Source organism: Rhinolophus hipposideros (genome assembly GCF_964194185.1).
Source record: "Rhinolophus hipposideros genome assembly, chromosome: 9".
NCBI classification, from domain to species: Eukaryota; Metazoa; Chordata; class Mammalia; order Chiroptera; family Rhinolophidae; genus Rhinolophus; species Rhinolophus hipposideros.
Window position 1 is genome coordinate 5,197,659 of NC_138055.1, and position 24,925 is coordinate 5,222,583.

The 24,925-nt window shown below is 56.0% G+C and overlaps 2 protein-coding genes across 3 annotated transcripts; one reads left to right on the forward strand and one right to left on the reverse strand.

The window, feature by feature from the left end:
- Window positions 1-538: 538 nt before the first annotated feature.
- TSPO (translocator protein) lies at window positions 539-11,096 on the reverse strand. 2 transcript variants are annotated; one of them, XM_081059588.1, is made up of 4 exons: window positions 11,015-11,096; window positions 3,326-3,542; window positions 1,455-1,593; window positions 539-975 (listed from the first exon to the last, which is right to left on the reverse strand). In XM_081059588.1, the coding sequence occupies exons 2-4, from the start codon at window positions 3,505-3,507 to the stop codon at window positions 787-789; spliced, it is 510 nt and encodes a 169-aa protein (XP_080915714.1). In that variant the 5' UTR covers window positions 3,508-3,542; window positions 11,015-11,096; the 3' UTR covers window positions 539-786. The 2 variants fall into 2 exon arrangements, with proteins under 2 accessions (XP_080915714.1, XP_080915715.1); XM_081059589.1 differs by lacking the exon at window positions 11,015-11,096 and having other exon boundaries at window positions 3,326-5,500.
- Window positions 11,097-16,310: 5,214 nt separating this feature from the next.
- Window positions 16,311-24,356, forward strand: MCAT (malonyl-CoA-acyl carrier protein transacylase). Its single transcript, XM_081058200.1, has 4 exons — window positions 16,311-16,777; window positions 17,862-17,949; window positions 20,231-20,448; window positions 22,685-24,356. Exons 1-4 carry the CDS (start codon window positions 16,358-16,360, stop codon window positions 23,105-23,107), a joined length of 1,149 nt encoding a protein of 382 aa, XP_080914326.1. The 5' UTR covers window positions 16,311-16,357; the 3' UTR covers window positions 23,108-24,356.
- The last annotated feature ends 569 nt before the right edge of the window (window positions 24,357-24,925 follow it).

Genomic DNA, 24,925 nt, shown 5'->3' on the forward strand with positions numbered 1-24,925 from the left:
GCTGTCTGCTGGGCTAGGAGGTCTTACTGCCTCTGACATCTTCTCCCGCTGACTGGGTGTTTGTGGCGCTGCCCCAGGTGGGGTGAGGCGAGTCTGGCACAAGTCCCAGCACCCAAAAGGCAGGTCAGTCAGTGTCCCCAGCTCTGTGCCCAGCCCCATTCTGGTGGAGGCCAGCTGAGGGCCCCGCCTCGGGCCCAGGCAGACTGTGGGCCCACACCCTTCGAGAGCCTGGGCTGAGCCTCTTGGAGAGGTGGGGGACGGGCAGGTCCTTCTCCGTCTGCTGAAACCCAAGGCCCTCTGACCTGTGCCGGCCAGGCAGCACCACGAGCTACTATGGGCTCCAGGTCAAAGCTGGGCCGCTCCACCCTGCGCAGCCCACCTCACTTCTTATGCGGCCTTGGGAAGGGTCCCCAGAAGTGTGCAGCAGCCCTGGCCAGGTCCAGCCTCTTCTGGATGACGCAATCCAGACAGATCCAGCAGGAGGATGAGCCCCTCCCCTCCAAGACTGGGGTCCCACCCAAGAAAAAGGCCACTGCCAGAAGGTTTAAAAACTTTATTTGGCTTATAAAATCCCACGTTCCGAGAGCGTGCCCTGAGCGGCGCAGAAAGCACAGGACGCTGTTTCTGGGTGGGGGCACAGCCTGAAGCACTTCTAAAGCTGAGGGCGACCCCCTGGAATGTGACTCAGACAGACTCACAGGCCTGCCGCCCACGAACTCATGAGGGCCCCCCACCACCAGCAATGCCTGCCTGGCAGCAGCCACGGTCGTCGGAAGGAGGGGCACCTCACTCCACAAGCCTTCGGCCACCACGCCGGCCGTCGTTGTCCCGCCAGACACAGTAGTTGAGCGTGGCCGCAAAGGCCAGCCAGGCCAGGTACGGGTAGAGCAAGCGGGCGGCTGACGGGCTCACCCGGTGCCAGGCCACAGCCGTGGCTGCTGCCATCCCGCCCGTCAGCAGGAGGTCCACTAGGGCCTGTGGAGACATGGGGGAGGGAGGACGGGAGGCCTGAGGCTCAAGGTACCCACTCAGGTGTGTGTCCCAGTTACGCAGCCAGTCACTGCACTCGAGGGAGGGCTTCATTCCACCTCTAAGTGACCCAGCCAAGCCCCTCCCCAGTTCTCTGCCTCAGTTTCCCCCTATACAAAATGGGAACAATCACCCCTGGCTGACCCATGCCATGGCACCAGGTGTAATATGTGTTTTCCCACAAAGTGCCCCTAAACCCAAGCCAACAATCTCCTCTGCTTCAATCAGAGCCTTGCTCTGCAGGAAAGGCAGCTGTGGGAGGCTCCACAGGAGGGCACTGGTCCCCTAAGTGCTTCTGAAGAGACTCTGACCAGGAGCTGTTTGTTAGCCCTGCCCCCACCTTTACATCCTGCCCCCATCCTGTACGTGACGTTCCATGTCCCCCAAGGGAGGCCCACCCCTCCACGGGCCGAGTCCACACTTACCAAACCCATTTGTCGGGTGCCAAAGAAGATAGGAGGCCATGCCCAGTTCAGGGTCAGCTGCCCAGCGTAGAGGCCCAAGGGAACCACAGCCTCCTCCGAGAAGCCCCCCAGTTCTTTCCAGATCATGTAGGACCCGTACCTGAAACAGAGGCCACCTGTCAGGGCACCAGCGGGGAAGATACCGGGAGCCTCCACGCTCACCTCTGGGATGACATAGTGATGGCTCAGGCATGCCCTGCCACTGACTGCTGTGTGCCCTCAGGGAATTTGCTTGACCTCTCTGGGCCTTCGTTTCTCACAGGGTGGCCATGGGGATTCAAGTTAACACACTGGCCGTGCTTAGGATGGTGCCTGGCACATGGGACACTCAATAAATATTTACCACTATCATCATCATCATCAGTGCTATGAAGAGGGAAACACGTGAGGCTCTAACCTAGCCAAGGGCTGGGCCTTACAGGATGAGTGGGAGTTTGCCGGGGACAGGGGAACAAGGATGTGCCAAGGCTTAAAGGCAGGTGTGAGACCCTGAGTCAGCCTATGTGACTGCAAGTGGAGGTCTCCGGGGCACCGGAGAGGTGAAGCTGAAGAGGCAGATGGGGACCTGGTCATGGGGACTCTTAGGGCTACAAGTGATACAATAATACCAGCAATCCTAACAGCTAATGCCCTTTAACACGTTCACACCCAGGCAGTGCTCTAGCCTTGCAAGCATTAACTTATTTCATCCTCATGATAATGCTATGAGATGGGCAGAATTATCACCCCCATTTTACAGGTGAGGAAACTGAGACACAGAGAGGTAAAGTGACTGTCTAAGATCCCTTCACAGGCAATTGTCAGGTCAAGCCAGGATTTCAACCCAAGTGACCAGGGCCAGAGCCCCAGAGCCCTTACTTTGTGAGAGGTTTGACTTTATCAGGGCCAAAGGGAGCCTCCAGGAAAGAAGCTGGGGCCACATTTGTGCCTTATCAGGACCTTAATGGTACAAGACCAAGCGTTAGTGGGGAAGCCTGGAGACTGATGCAAACTATAACAGAAACAGGTGTCTGGGCCAGAATGGGGGAGGAGAAAGTAGGATGCAAGAAGTGCTGGGAGCCTAACTGGGCAGGGGCTGGGCCTGGCCGGGAGTGGGGCTCAGGTGACACCCAGATTTCACAGACCGCCTCACTCCCATCCGAACCCCAGGGCACCGGCCTGGCCTCTGCCACCTGCCCCTCAGGTCTCTGGCACCTATGGCCCCACCCTGCACGGGGCTGGCGTAGAACCAGGATGCAGAGAACATTCCAGAAGGAGGGCAGGAAGCTGACCTAACCTCCTGAATGCAGTTCCCGCTGGCGCCACCAAGGGGCGCGCCCCATGCAGTACTTCTTTCACCACAGCAATTCCCAGGGTCTAGTCCAGGGGCCCCTGCAGGGTCCCTACTCTCTAGCCCTGCGTCCTTGGGAGGTCTCTTGTTAAAAGTGGGGCCATGAAGATTACCCCGATACTGCCTGGCATTAAGCAGGTGCTCAACAAATGGCAGCTACTATTATTGCTGTTGTTGTCATGCTGTTGATCTTGGAAGCATCCATGAGGCCCACGTCTGAACTTTGCACACTGAGCCAGTCTCACCCTGGAGTTGTGAAAACAGCCAGGATGCCAGGATGGGGTTGAGCCATCCGGCTCGCCCCTCCCAGGAGGCCCTGGCGGAGAAAGTTTGGTGGTGCAATCTACAGGTCCCACAACTTTCTCCACCCTTACTTGACAAACAAGCCCAGAAAAGGTGCCGGCTGCCCAGGGGGCACTGGACTGTGAAAACCCTGGAGGAGAAGCTCTGCCTGGCCCTGCCCCGCCTGCTCCAACTCGAGGACAGGCACAAGCCCACCTACCCCATGGCCGAGTAGAGGGTGCCCCAGATGGGGCCCAGCGTCCAGCGGGGCGGATGCCACGAGGGCTTCTGAAGGCTGGCATACCAGCGGAGGCCCTCTCCACGGACGTGGTAGGAGCCCAGGTAGGCCCCCAGGCTGGGAGCCAGCGTGAAGCCCACAGCGGGCACCCAGGGCGGGGCCATCTCTGCTGCTGCTGCTGCTGCTGTTCCAGGAAGCTCTGAAAGAGAAGACAGGGCTGGGGTGGGGGGCGGGGCACTCCGGGGCAGGGCCCAGGCCTCACAGAGCATTTTCCAAGGAAACCACCGTGGGGTGGGCGGGCGGACCTGCGGCTAGGCCTACTGTGTCCTTCAGTGTCACACAAGTCCTGGGGCGGATCTGTCACCAGTCCCTCATCACTCATTGGTCAGTCAATTGACCGAAGGACCAGGAGGGGCGGAAAAGATGAGTGAGGCAGGCAGGGGCTGGGTTCCCACCGGCAGCCCCTGCCATCCCAGCCCCAGGGCTCCAGTGAACACCCTTCCATCCAAACTCCTGCTCCCACCCAGAAGGCCCTGACTGCGGGAGCCTCTCAGGTGCCCTTGCCCCACTGTTGGTTCCACTTCAGCTCCTGCCGCAGCTGCCAGGGTCCTGTGCTCCCACCCTCACACATGACCTTGGGTTTCCTGGCAGTGACTCCTCCTCTCTACCACCTCACTCCAGGCCAATTTGAGTCCTCTCCACCAAGCAGGCTTCCCAGCCCTTCCTCCCCAGGCCAAGTGCTGGCTGGGGGCTCTGCGAGGCCTGTATTAGTACACACACTGCGCTTTATGTTCTAGAACTTCTCATTCATTCATTCCGTAGACAACTGGTGGTAGACAGCGCGCCCCACTGTGACCTCCGGCAAATCACTTCAACTCTCTGGGCCGGCCTCAGTTTCCACTTCTATAAAATGGGTTATCAATGTTGCAGACCTCGGCCCAGCCCAGTGTGGGGAATGTCTCTGCCTACAGGTGTTACACAGCCCACCCATACACAGGCCCACCCTAAAACCATCTCTTCCTCTGTGTGCCAGAAAGGGAAAGCAGCCTGCCTGGGGTCACACAACTCTCTGGGGCCAGGCTTTGCCTGGGTCAAAAAGCTGCCCCCACCCTGACACCCAGGACCACTGAGGTGGTGGGTGGGAAGGGACAAGAGTTAGCAAATGTTCAAGGCAGGTGAGGTCCCTTTAGCAGCACTGAGAGGGTGGCAGGGCTCCGGGCAAGGAAAGCCCCTGTCTCAGGTCTGGTACCTGCCACCTCCAGGGCTGGGGACCCAGGTTTAGGCTTCTCCATTATGCTCGTCAGCTATGTCCCCTTGCCCAGCAGCCTCAAGGTCTGCGCTGAGGACCTACTAGGTGCCCAGCAGCATGCCAGGCTCCTGACAAGCTGAGTTGCTCATTGGAGCTAAGAGTCCAGAGAGACAGTAAGGGGGCCCAAGCTGGGCATCTGTAGCCAGCTTGGCCTGGACCTGCTGTGAGACCCTAAACCTGTCAGCATCCTTGACTGGACTTCAGCTTCCCCAACATAAAATGAGCGGCTGAGCTCCCACTGACACACTGATCTTAGTTGGAAAATCTGGGGTATCTGTTTGCCTGAGTTAAGAAGCCACACATAGGATTCAGTTCAGCAAATTTGCAGCACCACCTGCTGGAGCAGGGGCTGGGGACCCAGGGTAGATGGAGCGGGAGAGGCCCATAGAAGGGCACAGCCCTCAGAAAGGGCACCCTGCCCTGGGATATGGGAGAAGATGGTGCTGGCAGGATAGGGAGCACTTTCTCCATAGGTACACAGGAGGGGGGCATAGTGGGGTAAAGAGAATGACAAGGCAGGCAAGTGGGGTGGGGGGAACAGGTGCAGGGGAGAGGTCCTGCTCCATCTGGGGGCCCTGGGGAGCCATCGGGGCTTCAGAGCACAGGGCAAAGGCTGCCCGGGGCTCCATGGAGCCCCCTGAAATGCAGAAACAAACAGTGTCCACACGGGGCTGTATGAGGCTGATCAAGCCCAAATCCAGCTGGTGAGGGCCCTTAAATAATGTGAAAATTGTTCTCAACTAACGTGGAGTGAAGAAAGTGGAATATCAAATTGAATAATAGAGAATAATCCCAATGTTAACAAAAAAAAAAATAGGTGACATAATATGCACTGTAAATACTGTGACAAATGCACGAAGATGTTAGCAGTCGTCACAATCACAAAGCCAACATTTGCGGGAACGGCTGTAAGCCCCGCCCAGGCAGAGCCGCAGCCTGAACATCCTCCCCTGCAAGGGAGCTGCACATTTTCTCCCACCTGCCGGAGCACAGCACTGGAGGCATTTGCCCAGGGCAAACTGGTAGCTGGGGATTCTACTCAGGGCGCGGTGTATGACGGCTGCATTCATTTCGTCTCTAACATTTTCCAGAATGTCTCTGATGAGCATTATTTTAAAAGAAAAAAATCAGAGTGTTGGGCATCCAGCAGATTCTGGCTCTGCCACTTAGTGCCTGATTCCTCCATCCCTGGGCCTCAGTTTTCCCACCTGTTGAGTGGGGTAGTTCCCCCATCCCCCACGATCCTGCACAGATGAACTGTGACAATGAAAATTGCCGGGGGGCTGGGCATGTGAAACAGGGCCTGAGCAGTAAATGTCCCTGTGCCTCTCTCTCTCCTCCCTTTTCTCCTCCCTGCTACTCCTTCCTTGGCCTCTGGCTTCCAGGGGCCAGAGTACGACCTGCCCCGGGGCCAAGACAGCACTGGCCTTGGGCTGCTGTCTGGTGGATGTGACCTCTGGACCTGGAGACCAGGGACCTGGCCACTACCGTGTCACCTCGGGTGAGCCCAGGCCACCTCATCCTGATTTTTAATCTATGCAATGGGGGACATAACCCCTGCTGGGTCTGTTTAATAAATGTGGTGAACCCACAGCAAAGTAACAGAATTCGGGCAACCATAACGAGCTGTGTTCAGCGCGTTAGGCCTCCCCTGGAACATGACATGGGCTAGGCAGGTGGAAGGCCTTCACACCCTGCTGACCCCACATAAATAGGAAAACCGAGGCCTGGAAACTGAGGTCAGGGGCTACGGAGTCAGGCACCGAGCTGGGCCAGACCTCAGGTCTTCTCAGGTGACCCTACGAGCCCTTTCCTAGGACAGCCCCAGTTTACGCCCACTTTGTCTCAAACTTATGGCCCTTCTCACTCTCAGAAGTGTCCCTTTTTCAGGTGCTCAAGGTTAATGCCACCAGCTTAAGACACGTGGGCGTCGTGAACCCAATACAATTCATGGAGGTGAACACACCTGCTGTGGTATTCTTGCCCGAAATGCAAACCCCAGCCTCCTCATGAGAAAATCCTCAGACAATCCCAGGGGCAGGAACATTTTTCAAAATAACTGACCGGTCCTCTAACCCTCTTCAAACGTGTCAAGGTCATGAAAGACAAGGAAGGACCAAGGGAAATATCACCAACTGCAGGAGACGAAAGAGAAATAACTAAACACACTATGACATCCCGGCTCGGGTCCTGGAGCAGACGAGACACACTAGGGCGGAAACAGAGAACTCCAGCTAGGTCTGTAGTTACAGGAACCGTGTCCATTTCCTGGTTTTGACCATGAAGGGTATGTGGGCGCTCGCTGTATACTTCTGGAACTTTTCTGTAAGTCTAAAACTAGTTCAAAATTAAACATTAAAAAAGAAGGACCCCGGTTTGCACAAGAGCTTGCACAGCTCTTACGCTCGCCTGCTTACGCTCAGTATTTGTTACAGCACCCACACAGGAACCCCCAGGCCCAGACCCTGCTCTCCCTTCCCCCGGGGCCTCCACTTCCTCCATCTCACTCCTGCTCTAAGACCCTCAGTGGCTCCTGTCCAGTTTTGTTCTATTTTTTTAAATTGAGGTGAAATTCACAGAATGTGAAATTAACCATTTTAAAATGCACAATTCCGAGGCAGTTAGTGCTGTCCCCATGTTGGACAATCACCGCTATCAAGTTCTAAAACATTTCATCACCCCAAGAGAGCCTCTGTACCCATGAGCAGCCACTTCTCATTCCTCCTCCCCCAGCCCCAGGGACCCTCATCTGCTATCGGCCTCTACAGATTTACCTTTTCTGGATGTTTCATGTGAATGGCATCCTGGCTTCTTTCACTGAGCGTGTGTTTGAGGTTCACCACATCACAGTATGTGTCTGTACTTCTCCTCAAGGTTTTTGGGGGCAGGGGTGTTCATGTCACCCTGCCACAGTACCCGGCCAGCACTCAGGAAACCCCACATAGAACTAACCTGACGCGCCAGCTGACCAGGCCCTAGAGCCCACAGTCCAGGTCCTCGGCTGTGCAGAACAGAGGCCCTCCAGGCGGTGGTGGCTTCCCTATGGGCCACAGCGACAGAGCGGGATCTGAGCCCCACGCTCCTGTCCCCACCCAGGCTGCCCCTTTGAGGGCCTGGCTGTGTTTATGTGCCACCGGGCCTAGAGGGTCAGAAAACAGGGAGGCCAGATGCCCCACGTGGAGAGAGCCAGGCAAGCAGCTTCCTGGGGCGTCTTGGGGACTGCCCAGCTCCTGACTCACTCTAGGGGGGACCCACCAAGCTGAGTCATGCTGGGCCGGCTGGGCAGGGCGGCTGGCCCAGGCAAGCCTGACACAGATCCACTCTGGAAGGGGGCCCCGGGGGGGTCGGGGAGGGCCAGGCAGTAGCCATGGTCAAGAAGGGTCTCAGGACTCAGGCAGAGGGACAAAGCCACCCACCTGCCCTTTATTTCTATCTCTGTCAGAAGGTGACTAAGAACCCAACCTTTGGCTTGCCTCCAATTTGCCTGGTGACCCCAGGCCAACGCTCCTCTCGGGGCTTCAGTTTCCCCATCAGGTGGTTATAACCTGCCCTTCCTGCTTTATGGGGCCGTGAGGAGGCTCCAGTGAGAACCAGATGAGTGAGGGGCTGTGGGTGTGAGTTGGGGGGGGCCACTCACCCCATTTCCTCCAGGGAAAGAAGCGGCCCAGTGGCACAGATCCCAGGCTGAGGAAATGTCAAAGGTCAACCGGGTACTGAGTGAGTGAAGATGTTCACAGAAGGCCCTGCCCTCAAGGCAGGGGGCCACTCACAGAGCAAAGTAGAGGGCTTGGGGCCTGGGGTCAGGAGAAGGTTCTAGGGATCCAGGGAATGAGCGGCAGGGGGTGCTGAGTGCAGGGCATGCTGCAGGCCAGGCTGGGCATCCTAATGGTCCTTACTTCACTTATTCTTCACAGTGGCCACAGGGGAGGGGATCAGCTGCTTCTCTCTCCGGGCCCTGAGCCACGTGACCTCTTGGCCTCCCCAGTAGACTCGGTACTATTCCCACTGTCCAGACGAGGAAACTGAAGCACTGGGAATCACAGAACTTTCCAGGTCTGTGTAGCTCTGAAGCCCACACCACCACCCCTGCCCCCTGAGGAGGGGGTCTGCCGGCATCAGATCTGGGCCACACAGCCACTCACCAGGGCTGTGTCACCTCCCCTCTCTCAGCCAACTTCTCATCCCAACATGGCACTTAGAGCCTGCCCCAGAAGTTTGCAGGGCGGAGGGCGGGCTTGGGCCACAGGCTGCTCCCACCCTGCTTGGCCTTTCCACCCTCTGCCCAGTGCCAGAAGGTTCTCTCAGGGCCAACAGCCTCACTCTTTCAAGCCCCAGGGCCAATGTTCCAGCCTCTACAGGGCAGCAGAGCGGTTATAGGATCCGAGCCCTCCCTGTGGTGGGGGAAGGGCAGTGAGAGGGGGGAGGGGTTAGGACCCCCCAACCTAGTGATGCTGCTTCACTCCTGGCCTTAGGGCCTCACCTCCCTGCCTCTGTGTCCCCATCTGCTCAAGTGGGGCTGAGCCATGGGTCTCTGGGGATCCTTCAGTTCTCTGAGGCCTCCCTACGGGTGACCCTCCATATAGAAGGTGACAAAATTGCTGCCTAGAAACAGCACAAAGGGTTTTGCCCTTTCGCTGCTCCCTCCCGTCCCGGCTCTACCCAGTCCTTCGAAGCCTGTTTGTTTCCTGTTTGTTTTCTTTACCGACTCACAGCACTTCTTCATCACAACCTTTGTGAAACTTCTTTACTATGCAGGTGTCCAATGTAACAGACAACAGGTCTGGAAGGGTCCACATCCAGTGGCTCACCCGGGAGGTAGGGCTGGGGTGGGGCGGGGGTGACGGGGGAATCTGCTTTATCAAGCATGGCCTTTTTAAAGGGAGAGCACGTCCAGGCATTGCTTGCACAATCAAAAGTAAGTAAAATAAAATGCAAATAAAAGAAATTTAGATTCAAAACTAAAACAATGAAAAAGCAAAAATGTACATAGTAAAAAGTGGCTGCCTCCCTGTCAGCCCAGGCCCTGCGCCCACAGCCGCCCACTGTGAGGCTTTGGGATCAGACCCCACTCATTCAAACCCTGGACACTGGCTCCTGGATGAAGCCGTTTCCCCCAGTTCAAAGGGCTCTCTTGGGGGCCCAGGACTACCTACGACGTTTCCTCTGGGAGCCTTCGGGGGACTGAGGAAGAGGCCTGCTACCCTCCACCCTCCTCAGTGCCTTTCACGGCCAGTGGACAAGTGCCATTGCCCTCAGGGAGCCGTGGCCTGCCTCCTGCTGCCCTGCGGGGGCCACACTCCAGCCCACAGAGACACCCGGCCCTTCGCCCAGTGTGCCAGGAGCCCTGGGTAGGTGCTTCTTGTACACTGCCTTCTCTGACTTCGTCTCCTTACAGCCTCAGTCCCTTATCTCTGAGCTCAAGTTCTGCTCCTCCTGCTGTCATCCTAGAGCAGCTGGTACCAGGTAGCACCATACCTTAGCAGGCCAGCCAGAGAGGCTCCCAGCCAATAACAGGCCCCGGCCATCTGCCAGGCTGACCCCAGCATTCAGCAGTGTGTACACTGGAAGCCCCACGACCCTTCCCACCTGGGATCTCAGATCCTTTGCAGGAGAGGCAGGGGACAGACAGGTCCCACACCAGGCTCCTGTCCAGGCTACAGCTCACCTGAGCACTGACTGGCCTGGGCAGCAGGAACGCGGCTCTAAAGCCCGTGGGGCCCGTACCTGACTTTGGGCAAATAACCTCCCCAACCTGGCTTGAGTGTCCTCCCCTAGAAATGAGGTGTTTCAAGTGGATCAGGAGACCGAGATCTCCCGGGCATTTTAGGATCCTCAAAGTACCCCGCCCCGCCACTCCCGCCCTCCCCTGCCTCGGCTTGCTTCTAAGCAGGAACCGGCAGGAGAGGGGGGTGTCGGCCCCACCCCGCCCAGGCGGCTCCGCTTCCCGCTTCCCGCGGCGCCCAGCAGCGGAGCGAGGAGGGACAGGGTGGAGGGGGGACGGGGCGGGGCGGCCCCAGTCCCCGCCCCCCCACTCCCACTCCCACTCCCACTCCCACCCCCACCCCCACCCCCACCCCCACCCCGCCTCCGCCTGCGGTCTCGCTCTCTGCGGCGGGAATCCGGCCGCGCAGGAACCCGGACCTGCGAGGTGTGGACCCGGGCCGCCCGCCGCCCCTTCGGCTGACCCGGCAGCCTAGTGCAGCCTCGCGGCCGCCCTTCGGGTCCCCGCCCCGCGGCTCCGGCCTGCCACCTCCAGCCTCAGTTTCCCCTCGGGCCCTGCGCCAGCGGGCAGGCACTGTTGGCGGTTCTACCCGCGCGGAGGCTCCTGTTCGCTGCCCCCTCGGCGCCCCGTCCCCACTCACCAGCAAAGAGGACTCACTCCAGGAAGGGCTCTGCGCGGCGGGAGGTGACAGCCGAAGTCCCAGGCCCACCCCGCCCCGCCCCGGCAGCGAAGCCCCGCCCGGCAGCCGCCCAGGCCACGGCCCCGCCCGGCGTGGCTGGAAGCCCGGGCCGCGCTTGCCCGCGGGACTGGGAGTTCACTTCGCTCCTTCACGCCTCCAGCGAGACACGCTTCTGCCTTCCCCGCGCAAGCCCGTCTCTCCCTCCGCCACTTCTCCCCACCCTGACCTTCGCGCTCAGGGCAGACCCACGCCGCGTTCCAGCTGTGTCCGCAGGCAGGTTGCTTCTCCTTGAGCTTCACTTTTCCCATCTGTAAAATGGGTCAACAGAGAGCGCGCTCAGAGAGAGGAATTACGTGATGGCAAAGCCCTGAACATCATCAGACACAACAGCCTGCCACCCCCCATATCCAGAAGAGCACCCTAGTTCCTTTAGCTGTTGCCCCAGGGCACCGAGCAGCACTGCACTCTTTGCCCTGATTCTGCCACTCTGTGGCTGGTTCTTCCGTCTCCATCTCCTCATCTATAAAATGGGCACATCATCGTGGGACTAATTAGGATGATCCACGGTAATACAGGCAGAGCGTGGCGCTCAGTGAGTGGAGGCTGCAATGATCATAGCCAAGAGGTGCCTCATTGCACCCGCGTGTCCAGCCACAGGCCTTAAGTTCCTCCCCTCCTCATCTATTTGCTGCTTTATTACTGCAGCCCAGGGCCTGTCCCCAGCCATCTTCGGAGGACTTGATCTGGAAGGACCCTTAACCTACAGGAGCCATAATTGCCCAAACTGTCCTCTGGGAGCCAACGTGAACTGCAACTACTTTTCCCCAGGCACAGTGGTCTGGAGCCTCCAGGGCTGTCTCTTGTCCCTAGGCCCTGGCATTTTGCCTCCATGGGCCCCTTCTACCTTTAACCGCATTGATATAAGGACAAGTATAATCCAGGCTGGTTTCTAGCCATCTTTTTCTTCTAATTTTAAAAGAAATTAAAACATTTTCCTAGGTCCCTCAAAATATGGTGGCCCCAGGCACTGTGCCTCTGTTCCTAATGAAAGCGGTCTGGCCACGCCTCCCCACAGCTGCCAGCCCTCATCTTCTTCCTGTAGGGAGGTGCCCGTGGCTTTGGCTGAGTGGTACTGCTTGACTCCCCCGGAAGACACGTGCGAAAGAAGCAACTCAGCTTCCATCTGGCCTCCTCCCTACTGCACACGTCTCCAGGCCCCCTGGGCACCCTGGGAGGCAGAGATTGCTGTCCCCAAATACTTGTTATATGCCAGGGCCAAAGGGAGGGGCTGAATACAAACACACAAGGCTCTGCCCTCCTGAAGTTCACACCCATTCACAGAGGAGACTCTGCCAGAGACCCTGCTGCTCAGAGGGGGAGTTGGTGCCCTAGGGACTCAGCCCACAGGTCTGGGTGCAGATGTGGGTCCCCTTCCCTCTCTACCTGCACACTTCCTATGACGTCTGCCTCCCTCCTCTCCAACCATCACCCCCACCTGAGCCTGGGCAGCAGTGATTGACCCTCTGCTGGGCAACAGCCACAGGCCCTAGCTGGCCCCCAGCTCCCCACTTGTCCCTTCCATGCCTTTGCTCTGCTCAGGACCGTCCATCGCTTCCACTGCCTTGGGATCCAGTCGAAGCCTTGTATCTGGCACTTGAGGCCCTGCCAAGCTGGGGTCAAGCCGATTACCCCGCCCTTTCTCACCTCTGTGCCTTTTTACACACTATTCCCCCTTCCTAGACCACCCTTCACTCCCATCCTAGACATCTCCACGTGTCAAAGTCTGACTGCCCTCCAGTGTCACCCCAGGAAGCTCTTCCATAACCCCAGCTCTGTGTCTCCCCCACTGTAAGTGGACAGTGACCTCTGAACTCCACAGCACCAAGCATGGGAGCCTCTCGGGCATTTGGCATCTACCAACCTCGAGGAACATATATATATTGAGTACGTGGGGGCCCAGCTCTGGTTTGACTCCTGGAGAATACAACACAAGCAAACCCAGTCCCTAGCCTCAGTCCATCAGCGGGGAGGCAGGGAAAACCCCCTCCCACTCCCCAGATTGACAGCACTTCACATGCTCAGAGAGGTGAAAGGGCAGCGTACTGGCTGGAGAGAGTGGGCATGAAGGCCAGACCCGGTAAAACTGAACTGAGCCTCCGGGGTACACACTGACCTCAGCTCCCTGAGCATTGACAAGGAGAGCTCTTGCTGGGGCAGTCGGAGGAGGGCAGGGTTGACGGGGAGGCATGTCTGGCAGGGCTGTTTCAGAGGCATTGGGCAGGAAATGGTCAGAGGCGTGAGTTGTTCTGTCTTCTTGCTTCTGAGCTCCAACCATCTTGCATCTGTGTTCAGACCTCAGGAGTGGGGGGACATTTCTGTGAGGTGGAACCAGTGTCCTCAGCTGAGCCAGGCAGCAAGCAATGGAGGGGAAAACAGGATCTCATCCGCCTGCAATAAAGACCGGCCAAGTGTGGACAAGAATCTGGACTGGGCTCACCAGGGATTCGGTTCTTAAACAGGCAGCACAGTGACAGCCGGCATCTTGGGGATGACAGCCCTCAGTACATCCCTGGAGTCACACTGCTCCCAGCTGGACTGGCTACTTGCATGCCTGTGCACACGTCATCCTGGATCCCTCTTCAACACCACCCGGGGGATGCCCTTTACCCCTCTGCTGGCTAACTCATTTCCTGGATGACACCTCTATGCCTTTCTTGGTCCCCCCATGTTTGTGGTGAGCCCACCCTCCAGGAGTTCTTGAGAAAGATTGCACAGGAGATATCATTTTGAAATCTGACATTCTCCCCCATGGTTGATTGATGCTTGGCTGAGTGGGAATTCAAAGTTGAAGACATTTGTCCCTCGGCGTCATGAAGACATGGTCTTCCAGCTGCCACAGTGCTGATGAGCAGGCTGAAGCTATTCTGTGTTTTGAGCTTTTGTGTGTAACCTATTTTGATCTTCCTGGAAGATTTTAAGATGTTTGTCCCCAGAGTCCTGAAATTTCACACTGATATTCCTTTAAGAGGGTCTAATTTCATCCATCGTGCCAGCACGCAGGGGCCCTTCCATACAGGAAGCTCATATCCTTCATTTTCCAAAAATTAAATTTTTTTTTTATGGTTTCCTTCCCTCCATTTTCTCACTTCTCTTTCTGGAAACCCTATTACTCAGAATCCTGGACCTCCTGGGCTGGTTTTCTAATTTCCTTTTCTCTCCTCATGTTCCTTTTCTCTCCTCCTCATGTTTCGCCTTTTTTGCTTTACCTTCTGTGAGGTTTCCTCAACTTTCTCTACCTGGCCTTCTATTGGGTTTTTCAATTCTGCTATCCTATTTTTCATTTCCAGGGGTTATTTTTCATATATATATATGGTATATACATACGTATATAACTTCCTGTTCCTTTTTCATGGATGCAGTGTCTTTTCAACTATCAGTGTTAGTTTTCTATAGTCTCTGAATCCTATGCGGTTTTGTTTGTTTGTTTGTTTCTGCTTGTAGGAGGCTTTCCTCGGATGCCTTGGGGAATCTTTGGCTGGCTGCTCATGATTAGAAGAAAGGAAGAAAATAAGTCTGTGGTTGGTTTGTTGGATTAGCTTCACTGTAAGTTGAACTTGATGGGCCATATGGGAACTTCCTGGACTGTCAACATCTTTAGGATTTTCCTCTTGAACTACTCAGATTCCACAATGTCCTCTAGTCGGTTACCTGAAGGGTAGGGGTCAGGCTCGAGTTTTCTGGGAGCTCAGTAGGGGAGAGCCCTGGAGGAAGTCTCTGCATTCAGTATCCGCATGTGATAATCTGCATGTCAGTGAGCGGTATCCGCATGTTTGGCGCACATACACCGCTGTCCCTAGTCTGTTCAGCCCTTTCCAAAGCTAAACCACAGATGTTGGCCAGAATGGGAAAGGGGCATCACCCAGAAGCTAGAGAAAGGGAGGAGATGTAAAGATCTAACTGGTCCTCAAAGGCACCTTGAACTAGTTCTCTTTATTCCAGCTCTCTTGCACCCTTGAATCTAGAAGCAGCTAATGCTGCCACTTCCTAAGCTTTTGAGGATTCTGTTGTATGAATAAGGGTTGGTTCTCAGCTTTCCCCAATGCTGGGAGGGATCTGGCTGTCTGGGGTCTGCTAGTCAGGTAATACCGGTCTACCTGCTTTCCAGCTTCCAGAGGTCCTGTTGCTGGGTCCCCCTTTCCTGTTCTCCCTGTCCTGGTGGATTTATGTCTTTAACATACCCCTTTACTGTGGATTTACGGGCGTCTGGAGGCAGCGTGCTCCATTCATGTCTTAACCTGAAACTCGCCTCCATATCTTTTATGACCCCAGCACCGTACAGATTTGTCATAATTCACTTAACTAATCTCCTCTAGGTGGACAAGGCAGTTTATTTCCACGTTTTCCTTGTCGAAAGCAAGGCTGCTCTGATGTCCTGAGAGTTAGGTGTTTGCTCGTTTAATTCTTTTCTTGTGACAAGCTCACTGAAGTAGATTTGCGGATGTGATTCTACCTTGATCGTTCTCATTATGAGATGTGTAGTAAGAGAGAAAGTGTGTGTGTGTGTGTGTGTGTGTGTCTGTCTGTCCTGGGCTCCTTAGAAGAGGCTGGTAGGAATGAGAGGGGAGCAGAGGGGAAGGGGGTGTTGGTGAGGGGCAAGGTCAGCGTTAGAGAACCCCAATTTCTAACCCCCTTCTGTCATTAACCCCCTGTCAACTCAATCTTAGAGCCTTTGTCTACTTACCCATAGGGATCATAATAGCACCTATCCATCATCGTGTTGCCGCGAGGAATTAAATCAGCTAATGTCTGAAAGATATCCAGGGCTTCGTTCAACGGAACCAACCCTTTTTAGTGGGTGTTTACTATGTGCCGTGCATCGGGTCTGGTTTGGAGGAAACATTAGAAAAGAGAGCTGTCGCCTTGCTCACCGCCCAGGGGAGGCGGTAGGATCAAATGTCCCACGAGAATGCGGAGGCGGTTCAAGAACTTTTCACGTGCTAGACATGGAGTGTCTATTACCTTGCGTTGCACTGTGTATTCAGTACATGTGTTTGAGGGCTCATTGTGGTGCGGTGTCGTGTTCTATTCTTTCCTGTGCAGGTTTAAGTAACCCCCCCGTGCGGCCGTGGACCCTCGGCACGCGGCAGTGACAGAGCCTGGAGGCCGGGCGGATCCTAACGGCGGAACCTTTCTTCCCGCCCGCGGGTGCCCGGGCCCGCCCGGGAGGAAATGCGTCAGGGACCGCGCCGCCGCAGTCGGGCCTCGGTCGCCCCGGTAACGCGCGCGCGCGGCAGGTTCCTCACCATGAGCGTCCGGGTGGCGCGGGCAGTGAGGGCCTGGGGATGGGGTGCGAGCTGCTGCCGCGGCGCCTCGCACTTCCGGGTACCTCCGCCGGGCGCAGTGGACGTGGCGGAGCTGCTGCGAGATGCAGCAGCAGCGGAGGAAGGGCCTCGGGAAGCGGCGGCCCGGCGGCTGCCTAGTCAGGCCTCGGTGCTGCTCTTCCCGGGCCAGGGCAGCCAGGTGGTGGGCATGGGCCGCGGTCTGCTCCGCTACCCGCGCGTCCGCGAGCTCTACGCCGCCGCCCGCCGCGTGCTGGGCTACGACCTGCTGGAGCTGAGCCTGCGCGGGCCGCGGGAGGCCCTGGAGCGCACCGCGCACTGCCAGCCCGCGGTCTTCGTGGCCTCGCTGGCCGCTCTCGAGAAGCTGCAGCACCTGCAACCCGCGGTGAGGCCCGAGCCCTCGGCGGCCGGGGACGGGGCTGGGGCCGAGGCTCCCCCGCCGGGACGCGCGCCCCGCGTGGGGCCCGGTGCTCTGCTTCTCCCCGAGGCCCCCGCGGCCAGGCTGCGGGCTGGGCGCCGGGCTCACAGCCAGGAACAAGCCAAGGGTCCCTGCCCTCGAGGACGGGGACAGATGCTCAAGAGTAAACGCACTGTGTGAATTCCGCGGTCTGGTACAGATGAGAAGTGGTGCAGGAAGGAAAAGAGCAGCGGGGGAGGCCGAGGGGTCCAGGCCCGGGTTGCGATGTCAATAATCCTCGATAATATAATTGATTACTAAGTGATTGTAGGAGGATTACATATCCTTAAATGATCATTGAGAAGGTGACATCTGAGAATGGCACTTCACTGGAAGGTGTGACTCGATTGCCGTTATCCTTTAATGATGTCAAGACAGTGTTGAGCTAGTACTTCAAACCCTTTACTCCATTGCATCCTCACAACAGCCTTGTGAGATAAATAGTCTTATTCTGTGGACGAGGAAAGGAGACTCAGAGATACTAGAGGAAGTAGCCACGAGGTCCAGTGGAGTTGTGATAACAGCATTCATTGAGGGCACGCCCGGGGCCAGGTGTGTGCTAAGCACTTTAGACACACTTTTCGTGTCATTCTCTCAGCAGCCCTGTGAGGTAGGTCCTGCTCTTTCCCCATTTCACAGATGAGATAACTGAGGCTCAAAGAGGTTAGGGTCAAGTCCAACTCTGTGACTCTGTGCTTAGCTCCTCCCTCTGGCTCCTCACGGGCCTGAGCGGCGGCTCCAGGGCAGAAGCAGGAGAATCCAGGGGCCTGAGTTGGAGTCACAGCTTTAGCTGGAATCAGCCAGCAGGCTTTCCCTTGCCTTGCCAGGAAAGGGGCTGGATCAGTGATTGTCAAGGCCGCTTCTCTGTGTCCTCTTGTAGCGGGAGCACCAGGCCAGCCGAAACTGGCTCCCTGAGCCATTGAACACTGAGCCGCTGCCAGCCCTCAAGTGCTGAGTCCCAGACTGAGCTCTCCTGGGAACATGGCCTCACGTTCTACATCTGTCACCACAGGTGATTGAGAACTGCGTTGCTGCTGCTGGATTCAGTGTGGGAGAATTTGCAGCCCTAGTGTTTGCCGGAGCCATGGAGTTTTCTGAAGGTACACAGAAAGGGGCTTTGTTTTGTTTTGTTTTGTACAGGGGTGTTGACTTGCTGGGCTCACTGGGGATAAGGGACACTGCCAAAAATAATTCTGGGGCCGGCCCCGATGGCTCAGGTGGTAGGAGTGCTGTGCTCTTAGCGGCGAGGTCACTGGTTCGATTCCCATATGGGCCAGTGAGCTGCACCCTCTACAGCTAAGATTGTAAACAACACCTCTCCCTGGAGCTGGGCTGCCGTGAGCAGCCAGAGGTCAGTGTGAGCTGCCACCGGCTGCTGTGTGCTGCCATGGGCTGCCATGAGTGGCTGGTGGCCAGCGGCCGGCGAGAGCTGCCATGAGCTGCTGTGAGCGGCCAACCGATGACCAGTGGCCGACTGCCTCAGCCGGGGGAGCACAAGGCTCATAACATCAGCCTGGGCCAGGGAGCTGTGTCCTACACGACTAGACTGAGAAACAACGGCTTGAACCGGAGGGGGGGGTGCAGGAGGAAGGGGGTGAATTCTGGCCCCACTCAGGGGAGACAGAGAAGGGAGCATATGGATGGGGATGACATTGGAACCTGAGGACCAGACTTCACCTTGATTCCCTTTTAAGCCTGGAGGGTTCCTCAGGGGTTTCCTCGTGTCACCTCACGGAATCTGTTTGCGTCACGGCCCTCCCCACTTCCTGTGCAATCCTTTGTCACCTGGCAGATGCCGACAGATAGTCACTGAATGAAAAAGAGTCAATGAATGTTGGGTCGAGCCACATCAGTTTCACTTCTCAAAAGTTTGATTTACAGTTAAAAGTTAAACATTTTTCCTTATAGTTAAATAAAGGCAAAGGACTTGAATAGCTATTCCTCCAAAGATACACAAATGGCCAATAAGCACATGAAAAGATGTTCGACATCACTAAAGATTAGAGAAATGCTCCTCAAAACCACAATGAGATAGCACTTCACACCCACTAGGATGACTTTGGTTTAAAACAACAACAACAAGAAAAATAAAGTGTTGGTGAGGATGTGGAAAAACAGGAACCTCACACATTGCTGGTAAGAATGTAAAATGGTGCAGCCACTATGGAAAACTGGTGGTTCCTTAAAAAGTGAAATACAGAATTACCATATGAGCCAAAAGTTGTACTGGGAGGTTTACTGGAGATGAAAAACATGCCCAAACAGAAAAACTCGTACACAAATGTTCATAACAGCGTTATTCATAATAACCAAGAGATGGAAACAGTCCAGATGTCCATCATGAGATGAATGAATAAATACAAACAGGTATAGAAACGTGCCAAATGAGTGAAGGTGCATTTGAGAGAAAGGTGCAGCATTTGTTTCTCAGACCTTCTCTGTTGTCCCATCAAACCCAGGACTGGTCCCCCCACCTCTCCTTGGTCTGGTCACCCCCTCCCTCCCAGGGACCAGACCAAGCCCAGGATGGTGGGTGTCCAGTGGTTTCAGGCCATTCTTAACGCCATCATCATGGCGCTGCTTACCTGGGTACAGCCCTGTCCTCTCACCTTGCCCTTGAGCCACACTGAACGCAGGGGGTTTTAGTTCACCTGCCTTGGCAGTGTCAGGTTCTCCAGCCCTAAGGGAGGGTGGTAATGCTTGATTTCTAATTATGTTACTGAAATTCATGTAATTGTTTGTAGTTTGTACGTCATTCCAAATACCGAAGGCTCTTGTTTTCCCTCTTCAGCATGATTTCTCTTAAATAATGAATTAATATAACTCCTACTTTTCAAAACATTCCAAGCAGATTAGATACCATTATCCTCATTTTACTCACTAAAAATTTGACCTGGAAGGAAGTCAAGACTTGCCCAGAGCAATGTAGCCCAAAAGTCTGTTTCTTTTCACCCTACACCATGGTTTCTCAACAGCGGCGCTATGAACATTTGGACTAGCCAATTCTTTGTTTATGGGGTGTTCTGCATGTTAATAGCGTCCCGACCCGCCAGCTGCTAGTATGGCACCCCACCCCCACCCCAGGTGGGACAATCAGAAAATGTCACAGTGCCCTGGGGGCAAAATCACCCCTGGCCCAGTCCTACACCAAGCCAGCTTAAGGCAGGAAGCTCCGTGGGTTCATTCATGTTGTGCCAAGGACAGCACCCTGCGTGGTGGTGGTGGGTGCAGACACAGAACCCTGGCCGTGTGGCCCGGTGATGCGTGCCAGTACCAGTGTCTCCAGCACGCAGCGTGGAATTTATGCTTTGTCTTTCAGGTCTGGGCATCCCTCCTCCATTCTGTGTCCTGACTGTTCCAAATGCACTTCTCTCTGGATAGGTTTGTACGCGGTGAAAATCCGAGCGGAGGCCATGCAGGAAGCCTCGGAAGCTGTGCCCAGTGGGATGTTGTCTGTCCTCAGCCGGCCTCAGTCCAGGTTCACCCTCGCCTGTTTGGAAGCCCGGGAGCACTGCAAGACCTTGGGCATAGAGAAGCCCGTGTGTGAGGTGGCCAACTACCTCTTCCCAGACTGCAGGGTGATCTCAGGCCACCTGGAGGTTGGTGTTGCTGGGAACAGCCTTCCCGGGCCCCAGGCCGGTATGGAAGGTGGAATTGTTCCACACCTGTGAGCCCCAGGAGTGTCATGGGTGCTCTGCCGAGCCGCGGGTCTTTGGGGAGTGTGTGGTGGAGCGAGTACTGCAGAGGGAGGCAGGAGGCTAGGGTACTGTCCCCACTTTACCGCAAATCGCCCCGCCCACCTGGAAAGCAAAGGGCTGGATCAGGTGATCTCCAGGGCATTCCTGTAGAATATTCTGGGCAGCCTCTGATCCGGTTGCTTCCTTAGAGTGAGGAGAGCCATTTCCTACGGGGTAATTCCACCCTGCTTGTTCCTAGATGTCTGTTTTTGAACTGAGTTAATTTCCTTTCCTTCTGGCCTTCCTTCCATTCACTGCTTCCCCAGACATCATTTCTTGAGCAGTGCCTACGAGGGTCGGAGGGCACACGTGACTGACAAGCCAGGGTTCCTGCCATCAAAGGCAGGCCAGCTGTGGACCAATGAGCCGCAGTTTCGGGGCACAGTAAGGGTTGGGCTGACTACCAGTGGACGTGAGGAGGTGGCACCAAGGGCGGGGCGTCCCCAGCAGAGAGGCAGGGAACACCCAATGGAAAGGGCAGCTCTGTGCTGTGCCTGGCTCAGGGCATGCTGAGGGCAGACAGGAACCTGAGCGAGGGGCTGGCTGCCAGCACTGCCATACGCCTCGTCTCAGAGCCAGTCCTGTGCTCTGAAAGGCGTCTTTACATCTCACTCATGAGGAACCACGGCCTGCCTGGGCAGCAGGATCACCGCCTGTAGGGAGGGGCTCCCCGAGGTGGACGAAGCAGCGCCATGCCACCAGAAACAGGTCCCTCCTGCACTGTGGGGGCAGATGGCTACCTTGTGATATTTTTTCCAGTGGACACGAATGGGCTTAGTATGTAAGATAATTGCTAACTCTCATATAGCACTTGTATGCCAACCATAGTTCTCTGTACCATAGCTTTATGACTATGTTAGCCCATTTTATAGATGAGGAAGCTGGGGCACGAGAGGTGAAGTAACACTGCCTGAGGTTGTGCAGCTGCTGTGACCTCCCAGGCTCAAGTCTTCCAGGGAGCAGCTGGGCCAGCCTCTGAGGAGGCTGTGGATGGTGTCAGGTTACAGGGACAGGGCAGGCACTTTAGGGCACAGGTAGCCCTTCAGCAGGTCCCAGTGGTGGCAGGCCCCGGGCTGTGTCCTGAGGGCACAGGGTCCTGTAAGAATATCTATTTACTATTTTAAAGATACTTACAAATGATGTCGTCTGCAGTTCCCAGTTTGGGCCTGTTAGCCCCAGAGGCGCTTCAGGGGAAGGCTTTGGCTTCGGGGGAGAGAGCTGTTCTCTAGAGAAACCCCAGATGAGGTGGTTCTGATGGGGAAGATCCTGTACTGTGAAACGAGGTTTGGAGTCTCCTGCATTTTCATGTTGAAGGTTATGTAAATAGTAACATGAAAACAGGCTTACTAAACATTGAGGGGTGGGGTCGGCCCCGTGGCTCAGGCGGTTAGAGCTCCATGCTCCTAACTTCGAAGGCTCTGGTTCGATTCCCACATGGGCCAGTGGGCTCTCAACCACAAGGTTGCCGGTTTGACTCCCACAAGGGATGGTGGGCTGCGACCCCTGCAACTAGCAACGGCAACTGGACCTGGAGCTGAGCTACGCCCTCCACAACTAAGATTGAAAGAACAACTTGACTTGGAAAAGTCCGAGAAATACACACGGTTCCCCAATAAGGTCCTGTTCGCCTTCCCCAATAAAAAAAAAAAAAAAAAAAAAAATTGAGGGTAACAACTGATTGAAAAGTAACACTCAATTAGATGGTGCTTTTTGTTTAGCACTGACGCTTTCACACCTCCTATCTGATCACCTCCCAGCAACCTTGTGAAGTAGATGACATTTTGCTCTTTTAATAGTTCAGAGGTTGAGTGATTTGCCTGGGATCACCAAGCTAGTGAATGACAGGCTGGGATGGGACCCAGAACCCACGATTATGTTTCCAGCCTCGTCACTTCCAGCCACACTGGTCACCTGCCCCAGGGAACGTGTGTAGGATCAGATCCCTTATGGGACGCTGACTACACGACTGATTTTAACTGGAATCAAGGTGAATTGTTTGCAGGATGAAATGCTGTGCACATGAGCAGTGGTGCCAGCAGTGCCCTGCCTGTGTCTTCCCCTCGGATTTGCTTGGCTTAACCCTCCCTTCTTGTTCCAGGCCCTGCAGTTTCTCCAGCAGAACTCCTCTAAGTATCACTTCAGACGCACCAAGATGCTGCCGGTTAGCGGTGGGTTCCACACCCGCCTCATGGAGCCAGCCTTGGAGCCCCTGGCACAGGTTTTAAAAGCAATAGACGTCAAGAAGCCGCTGGTGTCCGTCCACTCCAATGTCGATGGGAATCGGTACAGGCATCCAAAGCACATCCAGAAGCTGCTGGTGCAACAGGTGGTCTCCCCGGTGAAGTGGGAGCAGACAATGCACGCCATATATGAGAGGAAGAAGGGCACCGAGTTCCCCAGAACTTTTGAAGTGGGGCCTGGGAAGCAGCTGGGAACCATCCTGAAGAGCTGTAACCTGCAGGCCTGGAAGTCCTACAGTCACGTGGAAGTGCTGGAGGCGGATGAGGACCTGGACCCTTAGGGGAGGAGGGGGCCAACTGGCCTGTCTCCCCAGGAGCGGCGCTGAGCCTGCCCCGTCTTCCAGTGGGGCCTCCTTCTCCGAGGAATTGGGAGGGATTGTTTGCAGAGTGCTTTTAATGCCACATAAAAGAGTATTTCTTTACACGACAGTCCATTTTTCCTCCTTGAAACTCGCCCGAGTGCTGGGAAGATGCAGAGTGATGGTTCTCTGGAGACTGAGTTCTTGCTCTGTCTATCCCAGTTCTGCCATGCGGGCAGCCCACGTTCCCCTCGGGCTCAGGCTGCCCCTAAAAGGGACTGTTAACAGCCTGGTACACAGATGCCTTCTGAGCAGTGGGAAGGCTTGTCGCATCCTGGCATGGCCATAAGGCAGGCCAGTGCCAGGGGGCTCCGCTGCCCTGAAGCCTGCAGACACCCACACCCAGGATCTTTGTCACTGAATCCAAAGGACTTTAGGACCCAGCCGGCCTTGGCAGCCCTCCTGCCCACCCTATCACTCAACTGTTGGGAGACCCAGTCCCCTTGAGTGTCTGCTGTGTGCCAGGGCATGGGTGGCCTCTGCCCTGATGGAGACGAGTGTCCTTTAGCAAGGTAGGAGGGGCGTGGGCAGGGCCACACCACTGAGGGCGTTTTCTCCCCCACCCCCAGATTATCCCTTGGGACGGAGATTACTGTGTGCCCCCTGTGTGCCCCCGACCTCGCCTGGCACAGACCTGTGCCTCAGGGCTTATCCTGTCTGCACCACGCCAGAGCCAAGTGCAGGCGCTCAGCAAACGCAGCTCCTTGCGTTGATATTAAATGAGTAATTCCGCGCTTCGGTGGTTTCTCCATTCAGAGTGTGGGCAGACCTTACTGGGAATGAAGCCTGCATTTCACTGCCTTCGGAGTTAGGAGCACGGAGCTCTAACCGCCTGCGCCATCAGGCCGGCCCCCAATTTCTCATTTTTAACACCAGTGTTTCTCAAGGGGCTTTGGCCTCTGGGCTGAGCTGGTCTTCAGTGTGGGGCTCCCACGCGCGTGGGCATCTGTCCTGGCTCCTGGCCACCACATGCCAGGGGCACTTCCGGGCATGGTGGCCTCAAACACGCCCAGTGTTTCCACAGCCCCAGCCGAGAACCACTGCAGTACCACCGCGGGACCCGACTTTCTCCAGGCCTGACTTGGAGCGCTCCTTGAATTCAGCACAATGAAGGTTTAAAAACTTGCTGTAGAAATTTTCAAACATTCACAAAGAAATTTGTTATTTTCAAGTAATTGCTGGTTGTTTTAACCCCCCTTCCCCGTAGGCAGTTTCGGGAGACCCAGCTCTCCTCCACTGGGGGTGAGGGAGCTGATGGTGTCGCAGCAGCATATTCAGCCGAGGGGCTGGAGTGGCAGGGGGCGGGGCTGGGCCTGCCCTTTTCTGTCTGGGAGGGTGCACTGGGTCCTTCCATGCTCCAGGCGGAAGGAACAGCAAGTGAAGGGCAGGTGCAGCGCTCGGGGGAAACTCAAAGGTGTGGGCAGAGGCATTCCACATCCTGAGCCCCGGATTGGGGTGGATGGGCCCTCGCCCGGCCCTGCAGACGGACTGGACGAGGGGTACGGGGCCCTGGTGGGTGCTACATCCCGTCCCTTGACAGGATCTTGGCTGGTTCCTGCTCCCTTAGGGAAAGTAAGATGCCATCTTTGGTCCCATGTCAGTGGAGACTCTTGGTCTATTTGAAACCCGGGCACCTTCTAAGACTCAGGTCTTGCCTCATCTCCAGAAATCCTGACCAGACCGGAGGTCTTGTTCGAAAAGCCCTGAAATGGACAGACAGGATGGGGCCTGCCCACACAG

Coding starts and splice junctions, on each gene's coding strand:
- MCAT (XM_081058200.1), top strand. CDS start 16,358: ATGAGCGTCCGGGTGGCGCGGGCAGTGAGGGCCTGGGGATGGGGTGCG. Junction 16,778..17,861: donor TGCAGCACCTGCAACCCGCG/GTGAGGCCCGAG, acceptor CTGTCACCACAG/GTGATTGAGAACTGCGTTGC. Junction 20,449..22,684: donor TGATCTCAGGCCACCTGGAG/GTTGGTGTTGCT, acceptor TTCTTGTTCCAG/GCCCTGCAGTTTCTCCAGCA.
- TSPO (XM_081059589.1), bottom strand. CDS start 3,612: ATGCTCTGTGAGGCCTGGGCCCTGCCCCGGAGTGCCCCGCCCCCCACC. Junction 1,594..3,325: donor ACCCTCTACTCGGCCATGGG/GTAGGTGGGCTT, acceptor CCTCTGTTTCAG/GTACGGGTCCTACATGATCT. Junction 976..1,454: donor GCACCCGACAAATGGGTTTG/GTAAGTGTGGAC, acceptor ATGTCTCCACAG/GCCCTAGTGGACCTCCTGCT.